General features: G+C 33.3%; 2 protein-coding genes across 2 annotated transcripts; one reads left to right on the top strand and one right to left on the bottom strand.

The window, feature by feature from the left end:
* Nucleotides 1-9,942: 9,942 nt before the first annotated feature.
* On the bottom strand, nucleotides 9,943-15,719 carry LOC123662234 (SAGA-associated factor 11 homolog). The gene is made up of 4 exons (XM_045597106.1): nucleotides 15,144-15,719; nucleotides 12,256-12,445; nucleotides 11,194-11,337; nucleotides 9,943-10,492 (listed from the first exon to the last, which is right to left on the bottom strand). The coding sequence occupies exons 1-4, from the start codon at nucleotides 15,508-15,510 to the stop codon at nucleotides 10,255-10,257; spliced, it is 939 nt and encodes a 312-aa protein (XP_045453062.1). The 5' UTR covers nucleotides 15,511-15,719; the 3' UTR covers nucleotides 9,943-10,254.
* Nucleotides 15,720-18,921: 3,202 nt separating this feature from the next.
* Nucleotides 18,922-25,975, top strand: LOC123662193 (N-acetylneuraminate lyase-like). The gene is made up of 7 exons (XM_045597072.1): nucleotides 18,922-19,000; nucleotides 19,267-19,396; nucleotides 19,649-19,794; nucleotides 21,264-21,432; nucleotides 22,880-23,025; nucleotides 23,477-23,648; nucleotides 25,602-25,975. Exons 1-7 carry the CDS (start codon nucleotides 18,998-19,000, stop codon nucleotides 25,745-25,747), a joined length of 912 nt encoding a protein of 303 aa, XP_045453028.1. The 5' UTR covers nucleotides 18,922-18,997; the 3' UTR covers nucleotides 25,748-25,975.
* Nucleotides 25,976-26,775: the final 800 nt, after the last annotated feature.

Genomic DNA, 26,775 nt, shown 5'->3' with positions numbered 1-26,775 from the left:
ATAAAACTCCTGGGGGGATTGGGGATTGGGTCGGCAACGCGCTTGCGATGCTTCTGGTGTTGCAGGCGTCTATAAGCTACGGTAATCGCTTACCATCAGGTGAGCCGTACGCTTGTTTGCCGACCTAGTGTCATAAAAATAAAATAAAAAATAAAGTCGTAAAACAGAAAAGTAATATTTACAGGACGAGCAATAAACAGTTTTTCTGTTATAATGCGTGTCCTAAATGGGCTATAATATTGTATTATACATCATTATTTTCAGCATTTTTATGTAACATCTATAAAAATAAATTAAATATCACGTGTACTTAAAAAGTCATTGGCAAACATGTAATACTGATTTTTATATTAAGTGTATACTAAGTAACGGCACATTACCATTTTATTCCCGTGAAGTTGTGATGTAATGACTATTTGTATGCATTAACAATATAAAAAAACAGTATCACACGAATACATTAGTTAAAATTCGTAATGACATTTGTAAATCATGTTTACGTGAAATTGTATCAAAAATTAAGCTAATAATAAAGCCGTAATGTACGTATACCGACTAACACCGAACACTGCGGTAACGTGTGTTACGGAAATTAGCTATCCATTTTTTTACGTGAATAAAATAGTGTAGCGGCTTGCCAGCTGATTGAGACAGGTGTTCATTCCATATCATATGAGTACGATATTATTATGGGTTATAATTGTGATAAAATCAGAATGCAAAAACACTTACGACTACACTTTACGACTTTATTCCCCGGGGGAGTCGATATGTACTCGAATACGTATTGACATGCATACATACACCTACTAATATTTTTTAGTATAAAAAAATGCAGAGATATTAGCGCCGCGTTATTTTCTTTATTACTCTATTTTGTTATTCCTATTCTTAGTTTTATATTCTTGTCTATTCTTAAACGTAGTTGCGCTTAAGAAAATGTTATAATGTATATTAAAACACGCACTCAAGATACAGATTAACAACCCAAATATTTATATTTTAAAGAATAAAATCAAACTATATTTGTAAATAATTTATACAAATTCTATTCATATTTCATTTCTAAGGGCCTTGTCCAGTTTTCATGAAAAATCGTATGTACTTAAAAAGTTCTTCTGCATTGACTACGTATAATTGTAATGACAATATCGTATGTCAGCTTACCTTCAAACTAAAAATAGTTCTTCCAAAATTTTTAATACTATATGCTTTAGCCGAACTGATAAGTCTTTGTTACTCAATCGAGCTATTCTCATCGGTTACATACATGATGTACATACATTTCTGAGCTGTGTAAGTCATTAAAGATCATTGTAACATTAAATAATAATTTTGTTAAATAATTATGTTTCAGATCACTTTTTAAGACTATTAAAAGGCTTAGGCAGTAATTTAAACAAAAATTAACCCGATTTAACGCTCCATATATACACTATCAAAGTTCTTGTCGGTATTGTATTGATATGGGTTGCGGTAATTGTAGTTTCCTGTATGTTCAGCCAATACGTTTATAAACTTGGAACACCGTTTATTCCAATAAAATGTATTATATAGTAAATATTTAAGTACATTCTTATAAAGAACAGGTGCTTCATATTATAATATTTGATAAAAAGCTATGGTAATATTATTACGCCTTAACAAGTTCAATTTTATTTTATTTTATAATATATACGGCGGGCATGGTTCTTAATTTTCATGTTATAAATATTTGACTATTGGCTAAATTTTGTAATATAATTGGGCTGAGAAAATACGGAATTCTGTTTTAAGTTTGCCTCGATTCGGCTTATAAAGTATTTTAAATAAGTCTAGTCGGAGATAAATGAATTTTACATTATAAAATGCTTACTATAACATACTTAGCAATAATCGTGCACAAACATACGGGAAGGAGAACGTAATGATTAAATTAATTTTTTAAATGTAGTTTGTGCTTAACAATGTTACTAATAATACCGTTCATATAATTAAAGTACTAGACTTTAAAAAAAATGAAAATTGAAATTTTAACGTAGGACATTGTATATAATTTTAAATATTTATAAATATATCTTGTTAGTTTTTTCTTTTTTCATATTTGTAAGTATGTCTGCCAGCCTGCAGTCAAACAATTTGGTGGATTAAGCCTCAACTAGGGAAGGTTTTAGATAAAAGTGGCGCAGTAGTGGGATGTGTACAGGTAATATATCTTATACTCGGATATAATCTATTCTTACAAATTATTTATTAGACAATGAGTAATAAAATATAACATACAAAAAGTTAAAGCAACTTAAATAAATATTTTGAGTATTCTTGTCTAGTTCTTTACAAATATGAACGTCCTAATTTGAGTGAAATCATTCATTGTTTGTGTTTGTTATCATCAATTTATTTAACAATTAATATTTGTTATAATTGTACTTTTACTTGTTTCGAATAAAAAAAATCATGTTTTAGAATAATTAATATTATAATTCTTTATATTTTACGACGGTATTGAATAAGACATTTTTGAACTATTGATTATATATATTTTCCCATTCCAAAGATATTTTTAAAAAGAAAATCTTACGTACTTACTTACTGTATTCGAATAAAACAATGTCACTTGTAATATAATTGACTTGTGTTTTAACTTTTTTGTGATATCTGTAATTGTAATGTAAAAACATCAATGGTTACTATTATGCCAATAAATAATGGTTTATTCTTTTATACATGTATTTTATTTCTGGAATTATTAAATTTATAAAAAAAAATCAGAAACATTGTGTCTGTAAGGCTACTGGTCGGTCTCGTTTTTAATTGAGGTAGGGCACAGCAGGAATTTCCTGGTCAGAATATGGAGCAGCCCGACTGGGGTAGTACCTCGACCTTACAGAAGACCACAGCTAAATAATACTGTTTTCAAGCAGTATTGTGTTCCTGTTGGTAAGTAAGGTGACCAGAGCTCGTGGGGGGGATTGGGTCGGCAACGCGCTTGCGATGCTTCTGGTGTTGCAGGCGTCTATAAGCTACGGTAATCGCTTACCATCAGGTGAGCCGTACGCTTGTTTGCCGACCTAGTGACATTAAAAAATTTTATTTTCATACTTTTTACGCTTGTGTTTCGTTAAAGTCTATTGATATCCTCAAGAATGGAACTATGAGTTACTAAATTAGGAATTAGTAGTTAACGCATATAACCAATGGAAACATCAGTTTTTAATGTGCGATTTATATTCATAACTAGCTGTGTCCGCGATTTCGTCCGCGTGAAATTTAACATTATTATTATTATTAGTTCGCAGAGTTATAAAATAAAAGCCTAAAGTTTTTAAAGCCTAAGTTACTCCTTACTATATCAGCTATCTGCCAGTGAAAGTCCCGTCAAAATCGGTCCAGCCGTTTCAGAGATTAGCCGGGACAAACAGACAGACAGACAAAAATTGTCAAAAATGTTATTTTGGTGTATGTATCGTGTATATTATTATACATCCATATGCATTTAGTAAAAAGCGGTTATTTTAATGTTACAAACAGACATTCCTATTTTATTTATTTGTATAGATTTTACTTTCAAGATCTAAATGAACTTTTATGAAAACTGAAGAGATTGGTAATAAACAGAGCTGGGCACCGTTAATCAAATGGTTAACTTCGTTAATCGCTATTCCGCTAATACAAAAATTAGTTTCGTTAAACGTTAAAACGCTACATTTTAGAAGATTTAACGCAAGTTAAAGTTAATCGTTAATCGTTAACATATGACTAAAAAAGCATTATATTAATTGCTGATTATTTAATACCATTCATATCATACAGTTAGGGTTGCCAGATGGTCGGGATTCGTCGGGATTATCCCGACATTTCGTATGATGTCCAGAGTCCCGAAAAAATACTAAATGTCCCGACAAACAACAGCAAAACAAAAATCTAAAACTATCGCGATAGTAAATGTAATGCGAAGTACATGTGGCAGTAATTTATCAAAAAAAGAGTTCAAATTACTAATAATTATAATACTTATAAGAATAAGTGATTGTGATAGTTAATGATCTCAGAATCTGCCAAAAAATGTTTTTTTTTGTTTATTGTTTTTGTGATTTTTATTTTTATAATAAAAAGTAATTTTGTTAATTGTTTTTGTGATTTAAATTTTTATAATAAAAAGTGATTTTTATAATTCTTAATATTTATTTTTCCCGTTGGTCCCGACCCTAATCCCAAAATCCCGACTTTTTGAAAATTTGTCCAGATATTTTAGTCTACCCATCTGGTAAACCTACATACAGTGCAGTTTTCCCGCTCGCACGCGCCACACCTAAGCTATATTTGTTTCACTCACACCGCGGCACGCGCTCCGCGCTGCAAGTGCCGGCACGCTCGACCAAACTTGTCGAAACCTGTTTTTCCCGCCGCGCGCGGTGCGTACTTCCATTGGGTTAACTGTTAACGGGTCCGTTAACTATTTTATAAGTTAGCTTAAAAGTTAATCCGTTACTCGAAGTGTTAACTTCGTTAATTAACTGTTAACGGATTAACGAGTTAATGCCCAGCTCTGGTAATAAATATATTTATTGTAGTAAAAACTATATTTTCCATTTATTTTTCAAATAATCCCAAAACTTTTAAAGGAAATGAAATAATTAAAATTCATATACAGTTACTAATTTATTTTACATTTTGACAGTCTAATCATATACAATTATCATATTTTTACATATCTAATGTTCAATTTACATTTATAGACAGCGTTAAAGTGAAGCACGTGTATGGTACTTTTTTTTTGCGATATATAGACATATCAATAAAATAAAACATACAAAGAATATCTTAATTGAATAATTCGGTGGAAAATTCAACGACATAATTAATGGAAAGAATAAAGAACGATAGTTGTGAATATGTACATTTATAATCACAATTCTATCCGAAAGATATAAGAAAATATCTTCTAAATTCCCTGAAGACTAATAATTAACAATTTAAATTGATTTAATAATTTCTTTAACTACTAAATTTTTTGACATAAAAGAAAAATAAAAAATATAATAATGTTATTATTAATAATTAAATTCAATGTACATTTCATACCTGACTTCAATTACCATTATAATAATTGTAGAGTTTATATTTAATTTGGGGAATTTGATATATACTATGCATTGACGTTACATTTTTTAAGTTAATTACATAAGCGATCGACCCTTGATCGATCTTTTCGAGACATTATTTGAATAATTACAAACAAATCAATTTAAATAATAGAAATAAATACAAGTATTACTTGTATTTTAATTCAAGAAAAAAAGGTTGTAATACATTGCTATCAAATACATAGTTGTTATTATCAATTATCTACGTAAAAAGAGGAAGTCTCTATAGTTAATATTTGTTATTTTGTAAGAGTAGTTTTTAGAAAACAGTTTTAGTTTAATTCAATAAACTTAACAAATCTTCATCTTGTCAAGGGAATAGAAAATCATATCTATTAACAAGCAGTTACTTATTATTATTTTTTTGTTTTATAGCCATATAATTATAATACACAAAGTAGTGGCTTTTTTTTAATTCAAAATTTTATATTGGTCATAATATACAAACCGATATCCTACCTAACTTTTATAATTAATGTAATATAAAGAAATACAATATGCAAATCCTGGGGAAATGTCTCAATATCAAAAAGTCAAAGTTGGAATACTAAATAGTAACATTATTAATTATTATTGTTAACATATCGAATCATTTAAGATTTTTTTTTACTAAAACTAGACCCTGTCAGATTGGAATAAGCGAAGCGTCTGCATTAAAGGAACATTGCGTCTTTAAATGTATGGGGAAGTAAAAAATATGCAGATTAAAAAATATAAGAAAGATTAAATGTCAATAACTTGAACGCGGCGAATATGGATTTGCAATAAAAAAAAATTAAACTATAACGTTTTCCACACACAAGTTTTATGGTTCACGTTTCTCGTATTAACATAGGACATTTTAATTATAACACAGTCTGTATTAGTGTTAATAGAGTAGCTTCTAGTAATAATTTGGTTGGTCGAATTTGACAGTAAAACAAAATCCCCCAAAACTAACTTTGTTTGCAAAAGCTAAATATTTTGTTTAAATTTGTTTTATAATGTTTGACTTTAATTTTTTCAGTACAAACTCGAATAAGTTAGAAATCTTTATTCACGCTACGCTAGTATTACACACATTTTTATTTATTTTTACTTACAAAAAAGGTTATACTTAATTAAAATAATAACAAATAAATGCATTATTTGTGTGTTAAGAGCAAAAAGTTCTACTCCAAAACCTAATTAACTTGAAGAGTCATTTACTACAAGCAGTATGAACGGACCACATATAAAACATTTAGACATTAATTTCAAAAGATTTCACAATAATATTATTAACATTCAATTTCTATAATAGAAGTAGGTATTTAATATTCTACACATAATTCTATGTATCAATTATTTTTTAACTCTTTTTTGAAACATCAACAATATTTTGATTATTATTAAAACATTGATACATTTAATTATTACAACATCAAATGGAGTATTTTTTGTTACTCAAACAATTTTTTAAATTACTCTTGTAATTAAGGAAATGGCAAACTATTCAACAAAATATTTTTGTAGTGATGTTAAACAGTCGCTAAATCTTCTGACAGCCCAAAATAGAGAGAGAGAAAGAGAGAATATATAACATTGCAATAGTGTTGTCATTACGAAACAAAAATGGGCAATTTTTTATTTCATTGTCAGTATGGTTTTTATGCATTTCCTACCCAGTTCATAAGGTATTTCTTAAACATTTAATGTGTTTTATTCAAAAGTTTGTTTTTCTCTTTGTAGTAGATTTTACTGGCTTTCAGAATTTATACTAATTATTAGTGTTACTGTACCTTTTTTAAATAAATTACTTTATTTATGATTACAAAATCGTTATTAAACCTATGTCCACACATTGACCATAATGTTTCACCTTAAAGAATGTTTTTTAAAAAGCATGTGGTGTAGTGTTATATCTCCAAAGAAAGGAGTGTTTATTTTAAAATGATTTTAATAACACGTTTCCTTTATTTTAATATTAAACAAAATTAATTACGATTAATTTCTAGAGCATAAAATCTAACTAGGTGGAAATTCCTTTTGAGTAACGTTATTTTCTTACCTCTCTTCAAAAACTACCAAATGAAATCTTTTTTTTTTTCAAATGGAAACACTCTCAAACAGTCTGATTTGATGGATTGTTTTACAATTGTACGATTTTTGTACTTGCTCGAAAGCAATAGGTTTCTTATTATGTTTATTCCGAAATTATTCGTAAACAAGTTTAATTGCAATTGTTACATTGAATACTCAAGTAGTTTTGTATACTCACGCAAACCAGTACATTCCATTGAGAAATTTCGTAACTCAGTGGAACAAACTATAACTCAATATAAGGGTAAAGGCGCGATACATGTACGTAAAACTAGCACTACAATATTTTTTACTGAGGTGTCATTAAGTATTACTATGACTTTTTGTTTTAGACAATAAAGTTATACAAAAATGGCTTTGACAAACGTTTGAGAAACGTGCCTGTGCATCAAGCACAACAATATGGAGTTAATGTTTTATGCTTTGAAGAAACAGAATACTAAAACATTTCGACACTGTTTTGGATGTTTCAAAAAATCTATGCTACAACATAAATTCGAAGAAATGCATGTATAAAGAATGTAAAGAAAGTAAAGACAAGACATTATGCTACGAGTCTTTGGAAGAAAATAAAGATCAGGTTGAGTGGAGTCAATGGGAAGTAATTGATCATAAAAACACGAAAACGGAAAATAAGGGCAAAAAAGAATTAACAACAAAAAAAAAAAAAACCCTAAAATTGCAAAAAGTAGGAAGCAATATTGATCCTGGGGGTCTTGTTTCTAAAAAAATCTAAAGACATTTAAAATGCATTATTTTAACTGGATTTAGCAGCAAAAACAGCACCAAAAGAACCTTCAACGACACACACACACACACACTTCAGCCCATCGCAGTCCACTGCTGGACATAGGCCTCCCCAAGTTCGCGCCAGACAACCCGGTCTTCCGTAATCCTCATCCAGCCTACACCGGCAATCTTACGTAGATCGTCGGTCCAACGGGCCGGAGGACGTCCCACACTGCGTTTGCCAAGACGCGGTCTCCACTCTAGGACCCGTCTACTCCAACGGCCATCGGTCCTGCGACACAGATGACCAGCCCACTGCCACTTCAACTTGCTAATTCTGTGGGCTACGTCAGTTACTTTCGTTCTCTCGCGGATAGTCTCATTTCTAATCCTATCTTTGAGAGAGACCCCAAGCCTAGCCCGTTCCATTGCACGTTAAGCGACTTTAAGCTTGTGGACCAGTCCCTTTGTCAGTGTCCACGTCTCGGCTCCATATGTTAACACAGGCAGGACGCATTGCTCGAAAACTTTTGTCTTCAAGCATTGCGGAATCTTCGAAGTAAAGAACACGACGACACGAAGGACACGAAGCGCTAATTATTTGTAAAGGGAGTAGCTGATGGAATCGGAGGCTCTGTTAAAAGAGCGTTGGATCGTCAAGTCGCATTTGGCAGGGACGTTGAGAACGTTTCACAAGAATACGAGCATCTTTCAAAATGTATGAATTTGGTAAAGATCATTTACATACCCGATAACAACATTGAAAATGTACAAAAACTTGTGCCACAAAACCTCAAAACGATTATTGGCACCAACTCTCATCTTGTTCACCAGGCCTCATCCAGTACTGGAATTTATCTTGTTTTTGTGGCACAATAGGGGTTTGTGTAATTGTTTTGATGCAAAAACACATGCTTTCAACATCGAATCCTTCCTGATAGATGATATATTCTAATCTCAAAACTTTAACCATTGATATCTCTATAATATCTCCATAACCATTGGTTACCGAATGATGGCAGTGTTACCTGGTGTAGCTCCCCCTCCACCGCCCAAAACCCCATAATTCGTTGGTTCATAACCGAAAATTCAATTATTTCATAAAGTATTGATTAATGTATAGATTGTGTTGCCTTTTTCTGTACTTTCGTAGTGAACACAGCAAACTTAGTTATTTTATCCTCACAAATACGTACTTTATTTGAAATGAAACCTTTTTGCAACATGGACAACAAAATAAAAAATTGCCCAAATATGCTATATTAACATAGTAAGATAAGATTTTTAAAGCAAGCTTATAAAATCCCAAATTATTTACAATTGACATTGACAATAAGTTAAGAAGTGTTAAGTAAGGGTATAGACTAACAGCTTCTTTATATTGAAAAATGCGTAATAACATATTACGTTGAATGTTAACTGAATAATTAATGAAAATTAGACGTTATTTCGTAATTCATTAACTTGTGAAAATCTTAAAGTTTTTGCCGATTATTTCATCTTATCTATTATTATAGACTTTGATGACATTGTTGACATTTGTTTGGCATCAACTGTACTGTCAAATTGTCAATACTTACTCTATTTTTTAACAATCGATAGGCTTAGTGTTTACAGACATCACTAGAAATTAATTATAAGAAATTAACAGTAATTTTTAAGTGTAACAATAAAAAAAAAATTACATTAATTATATATAATCATACCAGTCATTTATTCCAAATTATTATTTCAAACAATTTAAAGTACTTATTTACACATAGAAAGATACACAGAATTATATTCAATTCATAATTAAAATCATAAAGTAAATTTATAACTATAAAGTCAATAACTATCGATTTATTAAATATTATGTGATTTATATACTTATATTAGAAACATTTAAAGTTGGATTGAGATCTAAACTGCTCTTAGGAGAAAAAATAAACATGCTTTAAATGCAAACCCCAGTAAATTTTTCTTTAAACATTTTGTTTTTCACGAATTTCTTTTAACAGGAAAACATTGAAGAATAATCTTTTTCTTCTCTTCATTTTCTTTATTCATTCCAGTTGACAATTGGTAAAAAAGTTAGTACATTAAATTTCAAAAACATTATCAATATATCACGAACCATCACCAAATTAGATAATTTTAGTTCTTCTAATTTAATATTTATCTTTAACTATAATCAGCTTTTGGTATTATTTCCATATTTTTTTATTTGACTTCAAAACTAAACAATTTTAATTAAATTAAAAAATAAAAGAATCTTTAGAAGGAGACTTTTTAGCAAACTTTCTCAATCAAGAAATTAATTTCAATATCTGTCTTCTAGAAGAATAATAAAAAAAATCTAATCCCTACCGTTAGGTGACATATTCCTATCCCTCTTGTTCTTTGTTTTGGGTGCAGCTCGATGTCTATCTCGTTTCCTACTTGATGATGAGCATGATGATGAAGGGCTGGAGTCCGGTGGTGATCCAGCCTCGTCTGCTAAACCGATGGTCTGGGACTCGGGGGTGGAAGGTTCTAGAACACTGTTCCTTAGTGCACGACGCTGTTCCTCTGTGTGTTGGGGACAACGAGTTGACCTGGAAATTGAAATTTATATTTTGATTTCTTTATTAAGGTACATAAAATATTAATTACAAAGATCAGTAAGAGGCTACATAAACATTCGAGTTTTGATTTATAATGATAATAATTTGATTTTCTACTCTCCGAGCCAATAGCCCTCATTACAACTCCAGTTGAGTTGTCAGAGTGTTATACAAACTCAGACAATTCATAGACAAAAACGGATTGACCCAGGACATACCCTGCTGAAAGTTTCAAATAGATCCAAATAAAAAACGATGATTGATGGGAAGTTATTGTAAACTATTGTGTTTGAAACAGGGATTCAGGATACTTTATTCAAATTTGATACATTAAAATATAATTTTTATCTGGAAATTTTTCGATCCAGATAGATCTATCAGGATCCCCAATGGAACTCAACATTTTATATCGAAGTTTTTCCACAGGGTACCCTTCAAAGTACAGTGGGTTTTAACATAGGACATATACAAAGCATTTTACGACAGACACTAAGAAATTGAAAATAGTAACTGACCAAAATTACATTACTTTATTTTCCCTATATGTATGTTCCTTCTACTTGTTTAGACAGTAATACATTATGTGTGGTTTATATGTGTGAAATTTTGCTGTAAATGTGTATGTTAATCTCTTGTCATTATGATAATTATTTATTGTACCAGCTTTGTATAAAAATAGAACTATTACAAACCTTGTACACAATTTCTTAGTGTGTTCAGACACAACCCCACAAATTTGTAGGAGAAGGTTCTTCTTTTCATTAGCTGACATCGTCTCATAAGTGGCACCTTCATTGGAGTCTGAATTGTGATTGCCATTATTATTTCTATGGCCTCTGAAAATTGACATTAAAGCAATAAATATTAATTATTTATTTGGATCACATATACAGGCTTAAGTAATAGAAACTATACCAAATGTGTGCCAAATTTTCAACGAGTTAGCTTAACAATGGTTATCTTATGAAAAGAAACATGTCAACGTGTCACACATGCCTTTATTTTCATTTGGACATACATAGTCATATAAATATTACTAAATAACTCAAAAAGGGTAGTTATCATCTTCCCTTTCGAAGAAAAAAACATGTTCGGAGTGGCAAATTTTTTTTACAACTAGATCGGCAAACAAGCGTACAGCTGCCCTGATGGTAAACTGTTACCGTAGCTTATAGACGCCTGCGACACCAGAAGCATCACAAGCACATTGTCGGCACTACCACCGACCCTCGCCACGAGTTCTGACCACCTTACTCACAACAGGAATACAACACTGAGAGCAATATTATTTAGCTGTGATCTTCTGTAAGGTTGACGTACTACCCCAGATGGACTGCTTTTAGTTTCGAGCACGATATATCCTGCTGTACTGTGTACTGTGTGGTTACGGCAGTAAGAATATAGCTACGCCCTCTCTTCCCGTGGGTGTCGTAAGAGGCGACTAAGGGATAACACGGTTCCGCTACCACCTTGGAACTTAAAAAGCCGACCGGTGGCGAGATAACCATCCAACTGCTGGCTTTGGCACACAGGCCGAAGACGGGCAGCAGCGTCTTCGGTGCGATAAAGCCAGCCCTACGGTCACCAACCCGCCTGTCCAGCGTGGTGACTATGGGCAAAACACATGAGTTCACGTTATTTTTGGCGTAAACTTGTGGAGGCCTATGTCCAGCAGTGGACTGTATAGGCTGTAATGATTGATATCCTGCTCTGCCTTACCTCAATAAATTGGTGAATATCAATAAATTACTCACTTGTGTATTTTATTCGATCTCTTATTGTGATTATTCTTCATTCTGCGTTTCCTGCGATCACTTTGTATCGAGCCACCAGACCAATCTGCGTCGTCTTCATCATCACTAAGCAGCCCTGCGTATGAGGTTGGCTCTCGACTGTTGGACGCGATACGACGAGACGCTATACGTGAACTGTTGCGTCCCATGCCTATAAAATTTAAAATATACATTTATTACTATCTTAATCTAATAATATATAAAATTCTTGTGCCGCGGTGTTTGTTGCCAAACTCCTCCGCTCCAGCTGTGGACCGATTTTTATGAAATTTTGTGTGCATATTGAGTAGGTCTGAGAATCGAACAACATCTATTTTTTATACCCCTAAATGATTGGTGGACCCACCCCTAAATATTTTTTTTTTTTTACTAAGTTTTATATTTTTATTTTATTATGATTTTGATTTGGCATTGAAAAATACATACAACCCTAAATTTTCACACCAAACCCCCTTTTTTTAATAGCGTTTAGCAGCAAGACAACGTTTGCCGGATCAGCTAGTATTATGTATAAAAAACATATACATACCTATATAGCTATAACAGCCGGCTGTTACCTATATAACAAGCATTAAGTTGCTTATTTTAGGAACAGACGACTGTAAAGCTAATGTTATAGATTTATTTATTATATAGAATTTAAGGAGGATACACTGTATTTTTATATATAGTCAATACTTATGTATTTATGTAACTAGTGGTTTATACGTCTTCATTTGAAACCCGGAATGGGGTCTCCGTCAAGCATTTGTGGCAAAGCTTAAAATGCGAAAGACTCCTGCAGCCGAACTGGCTCCACACGTATCGACTCGTCGTTAATGTGGGCCTAGCCAGTGAGTTCGAGAGGGTGGCGTAGAGCTTAGGCAACTCTGCGTTTTACTGAAGATTTGTCCTAGGCAACACAGTGTCTTCCTGACACTGTTTAAATCGTCTGCAATACGGACTAAGGCCAATGATGAAGCGAGGGAAGCCTCACCATGTGCTTGGTTTGGGAGTCGGCCCTCTGAGGAGAGTAAATGGTGCACATTTAAAAAAACTCGATAATCCGGATGACGAGCAGCATTCGGGTACCTCTTACGATAAAGTCTAGCTGCAGCACTAGCATTACATCTGCATTCTCCATAAATGAGGTGCATGTTAGCATATTCTTGTGTCGCGTATGCAGACATGTTGGCACTGAGTCCATGGGAAAGCAAAGATCGTCTTAAAGAGAAACTAAACAGGTCACAAGCAATCAAGTCCAATAAACAAAGCCAAATATGGATAATACGAAATCAACACGAACGAATACAGAAAGATGCTCAGTAAATGAAGGAGCTTAACGTACTGAACTTAATTGTGTGTGTATTGTGTAACCTCTCGCACAAACAAAAAAAAAAAAAAACAAAATAAAATATTTGGACGAAAAAAAATTGTCTAAATATTTTACTTAGTTAATGGTATGGAACCCTTTATGCGCAAGTCCGACTCGCACTTGGCTGGTTTTTTTCATCTACTTACGTTATATTACTTGTCGATGTAATTGTAGTCGGTTTTTTCATTTAAAAGCAAATACAATACAATTATTATAATGGAGGCAACTAAAAAGAATATGCTTCATTGTTTACTTACAAAAAAAAACAGAATAGATAAAGAAAGTACAATAACAAAAGCACATAAAGGCACAGTCCTTTCCAAAGATGGGGAATAATTTTGACAGTTAATAATTAAATTAACTTTTGCACATAAAAAGATAAACAAAGGTGGTCCTTTAGACAACCTTTTACCTTTCAGACAACTTTTAACAAAGCTTTTATGGCAGGTTTATGGCGTTATTCCCTTAAATGATATTAATGTTATTGTGAATATATTTTGGAAAGTTTTTGGTCATTGTCATTATCCATACTAGACAAATGCATATATATAGTTAACTATTTTTTTTTATTTTTATTTTGTAATATGAATTAGTGCTAAGGGCCGTTTTTTTGTATTTAGTCTTTAAAGGAAGAGTGACTCCATCTGGCTAAGGTGCTTTCTGCGCCTAATTGAGCGAGTCAATCATAGTGTGTAAAATACCTCAATGGTAGCTCGAAGTATTAGTTTTGTATCAGGTATCCATTTTCTAAAAATTGTTCTTTTATAGACAGCACAAATTCAACAAAGCGTTTCGTAGAATACTTTATTTGTAGAAATGACTACTATTGGTTTCATTTTTTATTTTAAAATTTATCTACATATATATTTGGTAAAATTAATTTTATAGCGATATAGTTTAAAAAAGTGTTTGTAATTTTTATATATATTCTTATATTTAAGAAGTAAATAAGCCAAACGATAGTTTTAGTACAAAACTACAAGATTCAATATAAATAATTTACGAACTGAAGGTGAATGAAGGAAGGGTACAGCAGGAAGGTCACAGCAAAATAATCTTTCAAGCAGTGTTGTGTTCCTGCTGGTGAGTAAGATGACCAGAGCTCTTGGGGTGAATTAGGGATAGGGTCGGCAATGCGCTTGCGATGGTTCTGGTGTTGCAGGCATTTACAGGGTATGGTAATCGCTTACAATCAGGTGAACTGTACGCTTGTTTACCGATCTAGTTCTATAAAAATTAAAACTTTGAATATGCATATTATAAATAATCAATAATACTATTCTAAAAATAGTTTAACTTTGGACGTATAAAGTATTAAAAGCTCTCTTGTACAGAAGCGAGAAGGTCGAAAATTGCGTAATTATGAACCAGCAGCATTCAGCCTGTAATATCCCACAGCTACGCCTCTTTCTCTACGTAGGAGAAGGATTATAAAGTACCGTAATCAGCTGTTTATAATGCAATATGATTTTTTTTTGTACTAATATGTACTTACCCATGCATTTTTCAAGATGAGGAGCGAACCTCGTCGCTGAAACAGGCCTCTCGCAGTTAGGACACGAACAGTTCGAATCAGGGGTTTTTTTCAATATCGAAAAACCGAAAACATCGCACTCCGGAGAATTTACAATTTTATATCCTTCTTCTTCTTCCTTTTCACCCTCTATCAGCTCCGTGAGTCCAGTTTTTAATCCGTGATGAAATTCAAAAAGCACACCTAAAGTAACATCTTCACAAACACTCTCAAATATAAAATTTGCTGCATCCTCTGCATTTGTTTCATTTTGCATAATTTCGAAAAATTTGTTATTTAAATCGTTCATACTTAATTCACTCAATATATTTATACTGTTCCTATTCATTTTTTTGTCACTTGGATTAAGTATGGAATCAAAAGGATATTTTTGTATGACAGATGCACTAATAAATCATAATAGCATCGCTTTCACACATAAGAATCTTAAGAATTAACTCATCGCTGTCGCTCAGCTGCAAAGAGTATACAAGGTACTCAGCTGGCGGAAGTGACCAAATGCAAAGAGTACCTACCTATATGAAGCAAAAGGTAACCGAACAGTGTGGCCAGATTTAATTTAACGAATCTACTGCTTGTGGAGGTTAAAAACTACTAAATTCTACCAAAAGAGAACGAGAAAATACTAAATTCTATTACATTTTTTCGCTGTTGTGTTATAACGAAGAAGCATAATATTGTTCTCTTGATTATAACAATAAAGCAATCAGATGAACAAAGGAAACACCGTAAATTAGATAAATCAATGTTTATTACCTAAAATTAAAATCTACAGAAATATAGGTAAATTGTGATCGAGTTATGGTTCTTCTTCTTTATGTTGGGTAAAATTGTTATAAAGCTGTTTTAAGCTCTATTTCTTAGCATCTTTAACTTAATTTACTTTTTATTGAAATTTTGTGTTTAACTCGGAATTGATAACTGTGGGACGCCCCTACATTCCAAAGACAATAATATTCAATTCTTAGTACCTACAAAATACAGTTTAGATTAGCTTGTTTAATAAGAGGCCTATATAAAATGCCTCCGGGAATTTAGTTAATATTTATGTGCAAATTTAGGTATCAACAGTGTTACAAACCTCAAAACTCGTTTAATTCAACTTTCATGTGCTAAAATAGAGTAAATCGGAAGATTATACCCTAAAATCATTTTATTTATTCACCAAAAACGGGAGCTTCACCGATAAATCGGTAACTTTTAATCACTGGCTCACGGCACAAATGGTGACGAAACGAATAAAAATTAAAGATAAACCTACCTAATCAATTTTTTTCAATACATGTGGGATTCCTCCAACAGCTTTCCCACTCGAATAACTAATATAAGAAAGAGATAGTTTCAATCCATTCGATGAAAAGGAGAATACTTCGCATTTTTCGAGAGGTTTGCAATATGAAGGAAAAAAGTACCGGAATAGTTGAAAAGCGTGAATTCTACCAAAATATACTAAATAATTTTTACGTACTAGAAACTGTTACCGGCACAGAGTAAAAAAGGTTACCGGTACCTCGAAATCTACCAAAAAAGTAGAAATCTACTAAATCTGATCACGCTGTAACCGGATGCTGAACGGAACGATAACGGAGACTGACAGTGTTACCAGAAGTTTTTGCCCGTCTGATCGACAAAGTGCCGTAAAATTATCGTACTTTCAGAACAATTATCGTACACCTAAAAAAACAATTAAAATTCAAGTTTTTAAACTTAAATTAGATTGAATGACTGTTCTCAAAGGTCAGTCGGTTAAAAAAAGGTCATCAGCTAAAAAAAATCTGAACAACTGTTTTCGAATCTCCGTCGGCCAAAAAACGATCATCGTTGCTTCAAATTATCGTAAAATAAAATTTCAGTTGGCCAAAAAAGGTCGTTGGTCCAAATTCATACTTTGTGGAGAAATCGTTGCGTTTCAGTATTTCGGTAGGACAGACAGAATTATCGTACAAATCGCGTATGATCCTAGGGTCGTATATCATACGTAGGCTTGAATTATCGTACATGTACGATAATTAACGTACGTTTGAGATCACAGTAACTGTATTACTGTACTTAGACTGATGACTTTCCTATATATACAAAGTAGGTACTCTGTGCTAATGACTGAACTGAATTGAAATAAAGGTAAAGGGGTGAAACTTTATTGACACGGTTGAACTCGGGTTAACTATATGCAGGATCAACTGTAAAACCTTAATATAAAATAGACTTTTATTAACTCAAACTATTATAAAATCACGGTCTCATACACAGGTCGTGCAACAACAGTAGTGAGTAGTAGGGGTCATCATCATCATCATTATTTCAGTCTACTGCTGGACACAGGCCTCCACAAGTTCACGCCAAAAATAGCGCGAATGCATGTGTTTTGCCCATAGTCACCACGCTGGGCAGGTGGGTTGATGACCGCAGGGCTGGCTTTGTCGCACCGAAGACGCTGCTGCCCGTCTTCGGTCTGTGTATTTCAAATAAGGTAGTGGGGGGTACGTCGGCTTAATGTTTGCGTTTTTCTTTTCAATTTACGGCCGCCAAAGGCGTGACGATAGATAGGTGTGCTGTGCAATGAAGACAGAATAGAAATCTGTCTCTCTTTTTCTGTCACATTGCCTGTATTTATGTTTTAAAATATAACCAATTGCAATGAAACGTCACTCTTATGTTTTAAAATATAACCACTCACAATAAAACGTCATTCAACCGGCGTGTGCACTGCGAACCGCACCACGTGACCGCACAAATCGATAGCAGCGATGTACAGCGGCGTTGACGCGAACGAAATGTTATGACACTGTCGTACTAAACTCAGTGAAACAGGGCCTATATAGTACATGTACATGCTCCGTTATATTAGCGGTCCTATTTATTTCGGTAGCCGCTATACACTATGTACGCAGAACAGGATGAATTACCAGAGCCCTTCATTACACACCGCGAGTCTTACGAGGCAGGGATTACTTACATGCGTTTGCGCTTGGTGTTGAGTCAGTGTACAGTAGAAAGGATATGTAGAAATTGTATCACTAGACAGTATAGGTAGTCGAAAACGATAGTGTTTCACTAAATTAAAATTATAAACCATGAAACTATTTTATTTTATTTTTTTGAGTTAATTTTACAACAAACTTTGTTTATACAAATATATTTAACTGAGTTAGGGACAGCGAGAAATGTCCTGCTCTAAATATGGAGCAGCCCGACTAAGTACTTCGACCTTATAAAAAATCATAGCTAAATAATACTGCTTTCAAGCAGTGTTGTGATCCTGTGGTGAGTAAAGTGACCAGAGCTCCTGGATTGGGGGTAGGGTCGGCGACGCACTTGCTATGTTTGTAGTGTTGCAGGCGTCTATAGGGTACGGTAATCGCTTACCAACAGGTGAGCACACATTTGTTTGCTGACCTAGTTGTATATAAAAAAAAAGATCAATTCAAACAAAAATAACTTTATTCAAATAGGCTTCAAAGGCACTTTAAAGCCTATTTTACTCACATCATTTACAAATCAAATTTTTAAGGTGATTATTATTTTTAAAAGTGAAGCTACCACCGTTTCGGAATGTATAAACTGTGTTTTAGTACACATTTTTATCAAGTAGGTACTACTACTAAGTATTAACGATACATAATCGACTCAATTATTGATGAAGTAAAGTTATTTTTCATTTAAACTTGATCATTACATAAGCTTTGTTTTTATTACACGACTTTGCTGATAAACTCGATAAAATAATGAAATTAGTTTTGTTAAGTGTTCAGTAATTTGTCATTCACACTCTTAGTTAACAAAACATAAGACGTTGCTTTCTTTGGACAAACAAAATGGTATGTTCCTATTTATTTATGTATATTTTAATTAGATAATATGCATATAATAATTTGCACAGCTAAAAATATAATTACAGAGGCGTAAAAAGTTTCGATTGCGTTATCTTTATGTTATTATTATATTATAATTTAAGTACAATACAAATTTAAAAAACCATTATTTCACATTAAAACATATTTAAATTTAAGTAAAAATGACATAATAATAATAGTAATAAAAATAATTTATATTGTGACTTATATTTTTAATAAATATTTTTAAGGTCAAGTTCAATGCCCGCGGATTAATGCCCCCTGTTTTCACACCTTTAAACGATGACCTCACAGTCAACTATGCAGCTATACCACCTTACGCTAAATTTTTAGCTCAGAATGGGATCAAGTCGGTACTCGGTAAAGCTCTTAACTTTTTTACAAAATAAATTTAATCATCATCATCATCACCATCACTTCAGCCTAATACAGTTCACTGCTGGACATATTCCTCCACAAGTAAGCGCCAAAATTGGGCGAACTCATGTGTTTTGCCCATAGTCACGCTGGGCAGGCGGGTTGGTTGCAGTTCCATCTCAATATGTATAGGAGGCATGGAAGCAATTTATCTTTTATTTAAGTTTAATGATGTTTTATATAAATAAATTTTAGTTGGAGGGACGACAGGAGAACACATGAGTCTCAATGTCTCTGAGAGAAAGAAGTTGATAGATAAATGGGTTGAGGACGGTAAAACCCACGGCCTCCACATAATGGTGCAAGTCGGCGGGGCCCCGCTAGCTGATGTTTTAGATTTAGTAAGTACCTTTATTTTTGTCGCCCAGTCTGCTATTTGATTTTTATTTAAATTTCGTTTATATACATATAAATTTAGTCTTGATAATTAACGCAAATAACAACAGGAATTATCCACTTTCGTTCGAAAGTTACGTCTGTACATTTTTATGAATATACCCACATATAAATGTTATTTTCTTCGCTCACTCACCTTCACCTTTAACCATCACCTTATCTACACTATTTTAAGATAAAACGATTAAATTGTTTTATTTAGTATTTGTTATCATTTGATGATGTAAGATTTTTAAAGATTCGCTTACTTTATATATCGCATTAGGAATTCTGAGAAAAGTATACCCATATCACAATGATGCAAGTCTTGATGTCCTTTATGTGCTTGAACAAAATTAAATCTTAAATGAATTGAGAAGTTTTGCAATATTTTTGGTGTAATGGTACAAGAGATCGCCTGAGCATCGGCGGTCGCGGGTTTTATTTCAGCATAAGACAGACATTTATCTTATACTAACGACCCGCTCCGGCTTCGCACGGGTATAAAATATAATTATAGCCTATGTCATTCACTGAAAAAAATTAATAAAATCGATCCAGTAGTTTTGATTTATTCATTACTGCCCGTGGCCCGCACGCGTTAACTTTAGAGTAAAAGCCGGCCGGAACCGTCGCAAACGCTACGTACCGCAATTTTTAAATCTGTAATATCTTCGAAAATATTCATTTAAATCATATGCTGTAAAGGGCCATATAGATCTATATTAAATCAACAACGTATTTAAGGTATTTAATTAGACAAGGATTAATGCTGTATTGGTTAAAATTGCTTTGAAAATTAGCCATTATTTGTCGTAAAAAGTAAATGACAAAAAAATGTTATTGTGGGATATCTATAAGAGATAGACATATACCATAGCGGAGTTTTCTGTAGACCTTTTCAATGTGTACAATACTTAGTACATTATTTTGATAAACCTCGTAAGGTTCAGGCTGCGTTTGCAAAGTAAGCGGAAAAAATGTAATTATTTACGACATCACATTAGAAACCTCAAAAATAAGAGTATTTCTCCACTATTTAATGGATGTTATTATACATATAAACCTTCCTCTTCAATTACTCTATCTATTAAAAAAACCGCATCAAAATCCGTTGCGTAGTTTTAAAGATTTAAGCATAAATAGGGACATAGGGACAGAGAAAGCGACATTCTTGTGTCACAATGTTAGTTACAATACTCCTCGGAAACGGCCGGACCAATTCTTATGAAATTTTTTATGCTTTCGGGTAAGTCTGAGAATCGGTCAACATCTATTTTTCATAGCCCTAAGCTATAAGGGGAAGGGATTTAGGGGGTTAATAACATATATGGCGAAAAAAACATTTGCGGGGTCAGATAACAAGCTGACATATGTAAGAATTTTGTTGCTTAAATTAGTTAAAATACCAAGCAGCACTCATTTTTATTTACAGGCGAAGTACTGTTCAAAGGCTGGTGTAGACTCATTGTTAACGTTGCCTGAATTATACTTCAAGCCACAATCGGTCTTAGAGTTGGTATCTTATGTGGAGCTAGTAGCTAAGGCCGCATCGAACCTACCCGTCTTGTACTACCACATACCCAGTATGAGCAAAGTTGAAGGTAAGGGCAAAACTTTTATTAGTAACTTAGTTAAGCAAAGTAAAACACAGCTAAATACTAGCTAGCTAGCTAGCTAGAGTTCTCAGCTCAGCGTTCTGGGAATGTATTGAGTTGACTGTATGCTGTGTGGTTACGGCAGTAAAGAGTACAGCCACCCGCTTTCTTCCCGTGGGTGTCATAAGAGGCGACTATGGGATAACACAGTTCCACTACCACCTTGGAACTTAAAAAGCCGACCGATGGCGGGATAATCATCCAACTGCTGACTTTGAAATACACAGGCCGAAGACGGGCAGCAGCGTCTTCGGTGCGACAAAGCCAGCCCTGCGGTCACCAACCTGCCTGCCCAGTGTGGTGACTATGGGCAACACATATGAGTTCACGCCATTTTTGGCGCGAACTTGTGGGGGCCTATGTGTATCAGTGGATTGCGATGGGCTGAAGTGAAGATGATGATTATTGAGTTGACAGGAGAGCTGAGATCAGCAACGTGCATGTGAGCTAGCGGTTGCGTACATGATAAATTTTTATTAATAAAGAAGATACACTCCTACTACCGATTCTTGACTATGCTGATATTTGTTACCTAGATCTTAAAGAGGAGCAGTTACATAAGCTTGAGCGCCTCCAGAATCTCTGCATACGGTTCATATTTGGTCTTCGCAAATATGACCATGTCTCCGATTTTCGCAATCAACTCAAGTGGCTCCCTATCCGCTTTCGCAGGAAAACTCACATCCTTTCTTTACTATATTGTGTACTTTTCCATCCAGATACACCGCTTTATCTAAAAAATCGCTTTGAGTTTCTCTGTGACACTCATGAACGTTCCCTCAGGTCATCTTCAACCTTAACACTCAAAACTCCTTCTCATACTACTTCCTTTTATTCAAACTCCTTTTCTGTTAAAGCTGTACAACTTTGGAACTCTTTTCCTCTCTCTATAAGAAAAGCTCAATCTCTTGCTTGTTTTAAAAAATATCTAAAGGCGCATTTTTTGTCACTAAATACCTCATAAATATCATTATCAGCTTCATAAATATATATATTATGTAGTATTTGTTTATGTAGTATATATTATGTACATATTTATTTGTATATATGTATGTGTATGTATATTGTGTGTATATGTATGTGTATATGTATATTTACTTCTGTTAATATCATACTGCTTGTTAACTATACGCCAATTCTTTATCAACTGTTTGTACACTTCCCTCCCGCTTCTCTTTTTCTTCGCTATGTCCTATGCCCAAAGGTTGTCTGGAAGAAATCGCTCTTAGCGATAAGACCGCCTTTGTACATCTTTCTTTTCATGTATCACTTTTTTGTAATGTTTCTTTGTGGTGTACAATAAAGAGTATTTATTATTATTATTATAATTATGGACTTTTTTTTATTTTACCAGAAATTTTAGTCATTGGTATGTCTTAAAATATGTTTTCAGTGAACATGCCAGTATTTGTTAAGGAGGCTTCAAATAAAATATCGAACTTTAAAGGTATAAAGTTCACCTCAAACGATTTAAGTGAAGCTGCTCAAGTGCTGAGAGTTTTAAAGGATGACCAGGAAATATTCCTTGGAGCGGACACTGTAAGTTAGATTAAAAATAAAATAAAGTTCATTTGTTTGTTTGTATTATTGATGTAAGTCTTGTTTAGTATGATATAATGCCCCTCTTTTACTTATAACCAAAAGCGTTAACGCAGATAAAACATTGCTGAATGTCTAGTTAATGATTATTAAAAGTTGTTGATACGACCGAAATAATAACTACATGTGTGTGTATAAAAGTAGATATTTTAGTCTAATTTTAAAGAAAATATTTCAATCAAGCATATTGACTTACGGCACTTATTGTATAATTTATATTCATTGTTAACATTTTTTCTTAATTAAGTACCGAAACACCATCAATGATCGTTCGCTCTTAGTTAAGAAAGTCCTACACATGTATATTGAAATAATTGTAGAATTAACTATTTACGTAAAGTAATGTTGCAAAGTAATTAAGTATAATAATAAAATTTCTGCTACTTTCCAGTTATTAGCTCCAGCTGCGCTGTTGGGTATAAAATCCGCTATAGGCACAACGTTTAATTTATTCCCAACTTTGGCTCAAGATATATTGGACGCGGTAGAGAAAGCCGACGTGGTACAAGCTAAAGCACTCCAAGAGAAACTGAGCCTTGCAGTAGAAGCGCACACTCCAGAAGGTTTATATATTGCATAATAATTTCTCTTTGCATTTCTGCTGAACCTTTAGACGATTTGCAACAACCAAGCGATAGCAAGAATTGCGTTATTGCTGCCATATTACTGTTTAGAAGCGATAGAGTAAATTTGTAATATCTTTTAGGTATTTGGTTCAGGTTTACATAGCTGATAAAGATTTGAGGATTTAGTGATGCAGTATTTCATGCAAGATATTAATAATTTTGTACTAAAGCACAGCTTATATATTATTTTCAAAAGCCTTGCCTTCGCTTCTTCTCAGAAGAATCAACATTCCGACAAACGTTATTTGTGTTTTGAATTACTAATTTTATTGTAAGTTCAATCAATCAATCAATTAATCAATCAATTACAATCAAAGCGTTGGAAATTTTAAATACCCTCCTGTTATTTGTGCAGTTCTTGTTGTAAAACTAAACAATGCATTGTAAAATTATTAAAAAAATATTATTTCCCTTTATCTACGTGTAATCTTACTAAAATGGTTGATAATTTTGCCTAATATGTAATGTTAATAAGTTCCTAAATATCGTTACTATATGTCGTTCATTATAAATGTTAAAATCCTGCATCGCACTGACTAGATTTCAATTGCGAACCAGAGATAGTTTCTGTAGTTTATTTAATAAATAGTTCCGTGGAGCGCAACTCAATCAAACGAGATTGTTATAACTTTCTAATCTCAGTTGAACTGAACTATAATTACAACACTGTATAAGTAAATTTACAAAGCATTTCTATGATAAATTATTGAATAAATTTGCAAAGAGGTATAGTAAAATTTATTACTAATCGAATTTTCTGCAACCGCTTGGTAAACTTCAAAACATGTTTTGTAATTTTCTCAAGCTGAAAAAGTATTAGTAAGTTAGTACCTAAGCATTCTGTGTAGTAAATTTACTAAATTGTTTTGCGTTAAAACCTTCTACATATTTTTGGCAAAATTACTAGAGAAAATTTTTACAGTGTAGGGTAAAAGGGTAAAAATAGTCAAATAAACGCGCGCTATTAAATATTACTGAAAAAGTAGTTATCAGATTTCGATCAAATTTAAATGGTCAGACAAGACAAACATCAGCTTTTAATTAAAATGAGAGTTATTAAAATCGGTACACTCATTAAGAAGTTTGTCAGGTATAATACAACGTAGGTCAAAAAATAAATAAATAGTCAAGTCAATACATATTCATCCTCCTTCGTGTCTTTTCTATCCCACGTGAAATTGACGAAATCGACAGTGCCCCCTGGCACAACCGAAAGCCATTACGCTTCAGCCTGTAATATCCCACTACTGGGCATAGGCCTCTTTCCCCATGTAGGAGAAGGATCAGAGCTTAATCCACCACGCTGCTCCAATGCGGGTTGGCGGATATATTCCCCTACTATGAGTAACGATCGTTATCAGGTGTACATGATAACAACCGGGACCGACGGCTTAACCTGCTCTCCGAGGCACGGTGGGGAGGCCCACAAGGACTGCACAAATACCTAGACCATGGCAAACACCTGTATGGCCAATACAAATGTTTGTCATGTGCGGGGATCGAACCTGCAACCGCCAGCGCAACAGGTACAATCCATGGCTGTGACCGTTGCGCCAACGCGGCGTCAAAAGCTATTAAGCCCAAGAATAATAAGAAAAGTACTTGTCAGATTTCAATTAAATTTAAATGGCTCCATATGAAAAACACCACCTCTCAATCAATAAAAGTTTTAAGGTATCATGCATAAAAAAATACAATCGAATTGAGAATCTCCTCCTTTTTTTTGGAAGTGGCTTAAAAAGGAGGGATAACTATCGTTTCGATGATATCATACATATAACTAGAACTATTCATTTTTTCTTATTAGAAAAGAAACAAGCATTTACTTCAAGAAAAAAGATTCGGGATCTTTTCAACGCTACCATTACACAAAATCTTATTTTCTTTCAGGTGCATGGGTACCAATAATGAAGGCTGGCATGGAGATTGTAACTGGAATAAAAGTTGGACCTCCTGTATTGCCTCAAAAACCAATATCTGAAGAGGCGAAGGCAAGAATTGAGACCAGACTCAGAGCATTGAAAGTATTAAAATAAATGTATTAAATGTTCTACAGATAACTAACTAAATGTTCTACAGACTGCTTTTCAATTTGTTTTTATTGACGTTTTGTTAAAATATTCTTCATTAAATACAGTAATAAAAAGGCTAATGTTTTTGTTTGTCAAAAGTTAAATAATACTTCTGCTTGTAATGTTCTAGAATTCAAACGAATCGAAAGAAATGTGTCTAGTACGTAAATAATTTTTTTTAAGTATTATTGACAAGTTGTTTTAAATTATTTTTACAAAGTAAAAAATTCCATCAATCAATTATTTTAATTGGTCTGGTCGAAATATGTATAAATTTTAATAAATTAGATGAAACTCGTTCAAGAGATTCGGGTACAATGACACGTATAATATTGAGCACATTTAAAAAATTGAGACGTTAATTCATGCAAAAATACTAATATGAACTCTTAATAACGAAGATATCTAAATATTTTCCACACTCTTACTACTAAAAACTGAGGTAGGGCACAGCAGGTTATACGCGTCAGACTGTAATGTCCCACTGCCGGGCATAGGCCTTTCCCCATGTAGGAGAAGGATCAGAGCTTAATCCACCACGCTGCTCCAATGTGGGTAGGCGGATATATTCCCTACTATAAGTAACGATCGCTATCAGGTGTACATGATAACAACCAATAAAGGCTGCACAAACACCCAGACCACGGCAAACATCTGTATGGACAATACAAATGTTTGTCATGTGCGGTGATCGAACCCGCAACCGCTAGCAACAGCTACAAATCAGTGATGTGACCGTTGCGCCAACCGTTGCGCGTTGCGTTCGTTAGTAGTTTATATCCTGCTTAAAATCTGGAGTAGCCCGACTTCTATAATAAAAAAAAAATCTCTTAAAAATGTACTAATAAGACTGAGTATGATAATATGAGCCCGCAATTGTGATGTTAGATTATAAAAAAATGGTATAAATTTTTAGAAGTTATATATAACTCCAAGGAAATTATAAAAAAATAAACATAATACTCAACGTCCTTACGAATTCACGGACACGT

Source organism: Melitaea cinxia, chromosome 18 (genome assembly GCF_905220565.1).
Source record: "Melitaea cinxia chromosome 18, ilMelCinx1.1, whole genome shotgun sequence".
NCBI lineage: Eukaryota > Metazoa > Arthropoda > Insecta > Lepidoptera > Nymphalidae > Melitaea > Melitaea cinxia.
The sequence above is the reverse complement of the archived record's forward strand: the minus strand, read 5'-3'. Positions and strand labels throughout refer to the sequence as shown.

What these genes read in the sequence shown, in the direction of transcription:
- LOC123662193 (XM_045597072.1), top strand. An exon ending in CAGTATGAGCAAAGTTGAAG is followed by an intron (nt 21,433 to 22,879) that starts GTAAGGGCAAAA and finishes ATATGTTTTCAG; the next exon opens with TGAACATGCCAGTATTTGTT. An exon ending in TATTCCTTGGAGCGGACACT is followed by an intron (nt 23,026 to 23,476) that starts GTAAGTTAGATT and finishes GCTACTTTCCAG; the next exon opens with TTATTAGCTCCAGCTGCGCT.
- LOC123662234 (XM_045597106.1), bottom strand. Translation starts at nt 15,510, where the DNA reads ATGAATAGGAACAGTATAAATATATTGAGTGAATTAAGTATGAACGAT. An exon ending in TCATCTTGAAAAATGCATGG is followed by an intron (nt 12,446 to 15,143) that starts GTAAGTACATAT and finishes TAAATTTTATAG; the next exon opens with GCATGGGACGCAACAGTTCA. An exon ending in ACTAAGAAATTGTGTACAAG is followed by an intron (nt 10,493 to 11,193) that starts GTTTGTAATAGT and finishes TTCAATTTCCAG; the next exon opens with GTCAACTCGTTGTCCCCAAC.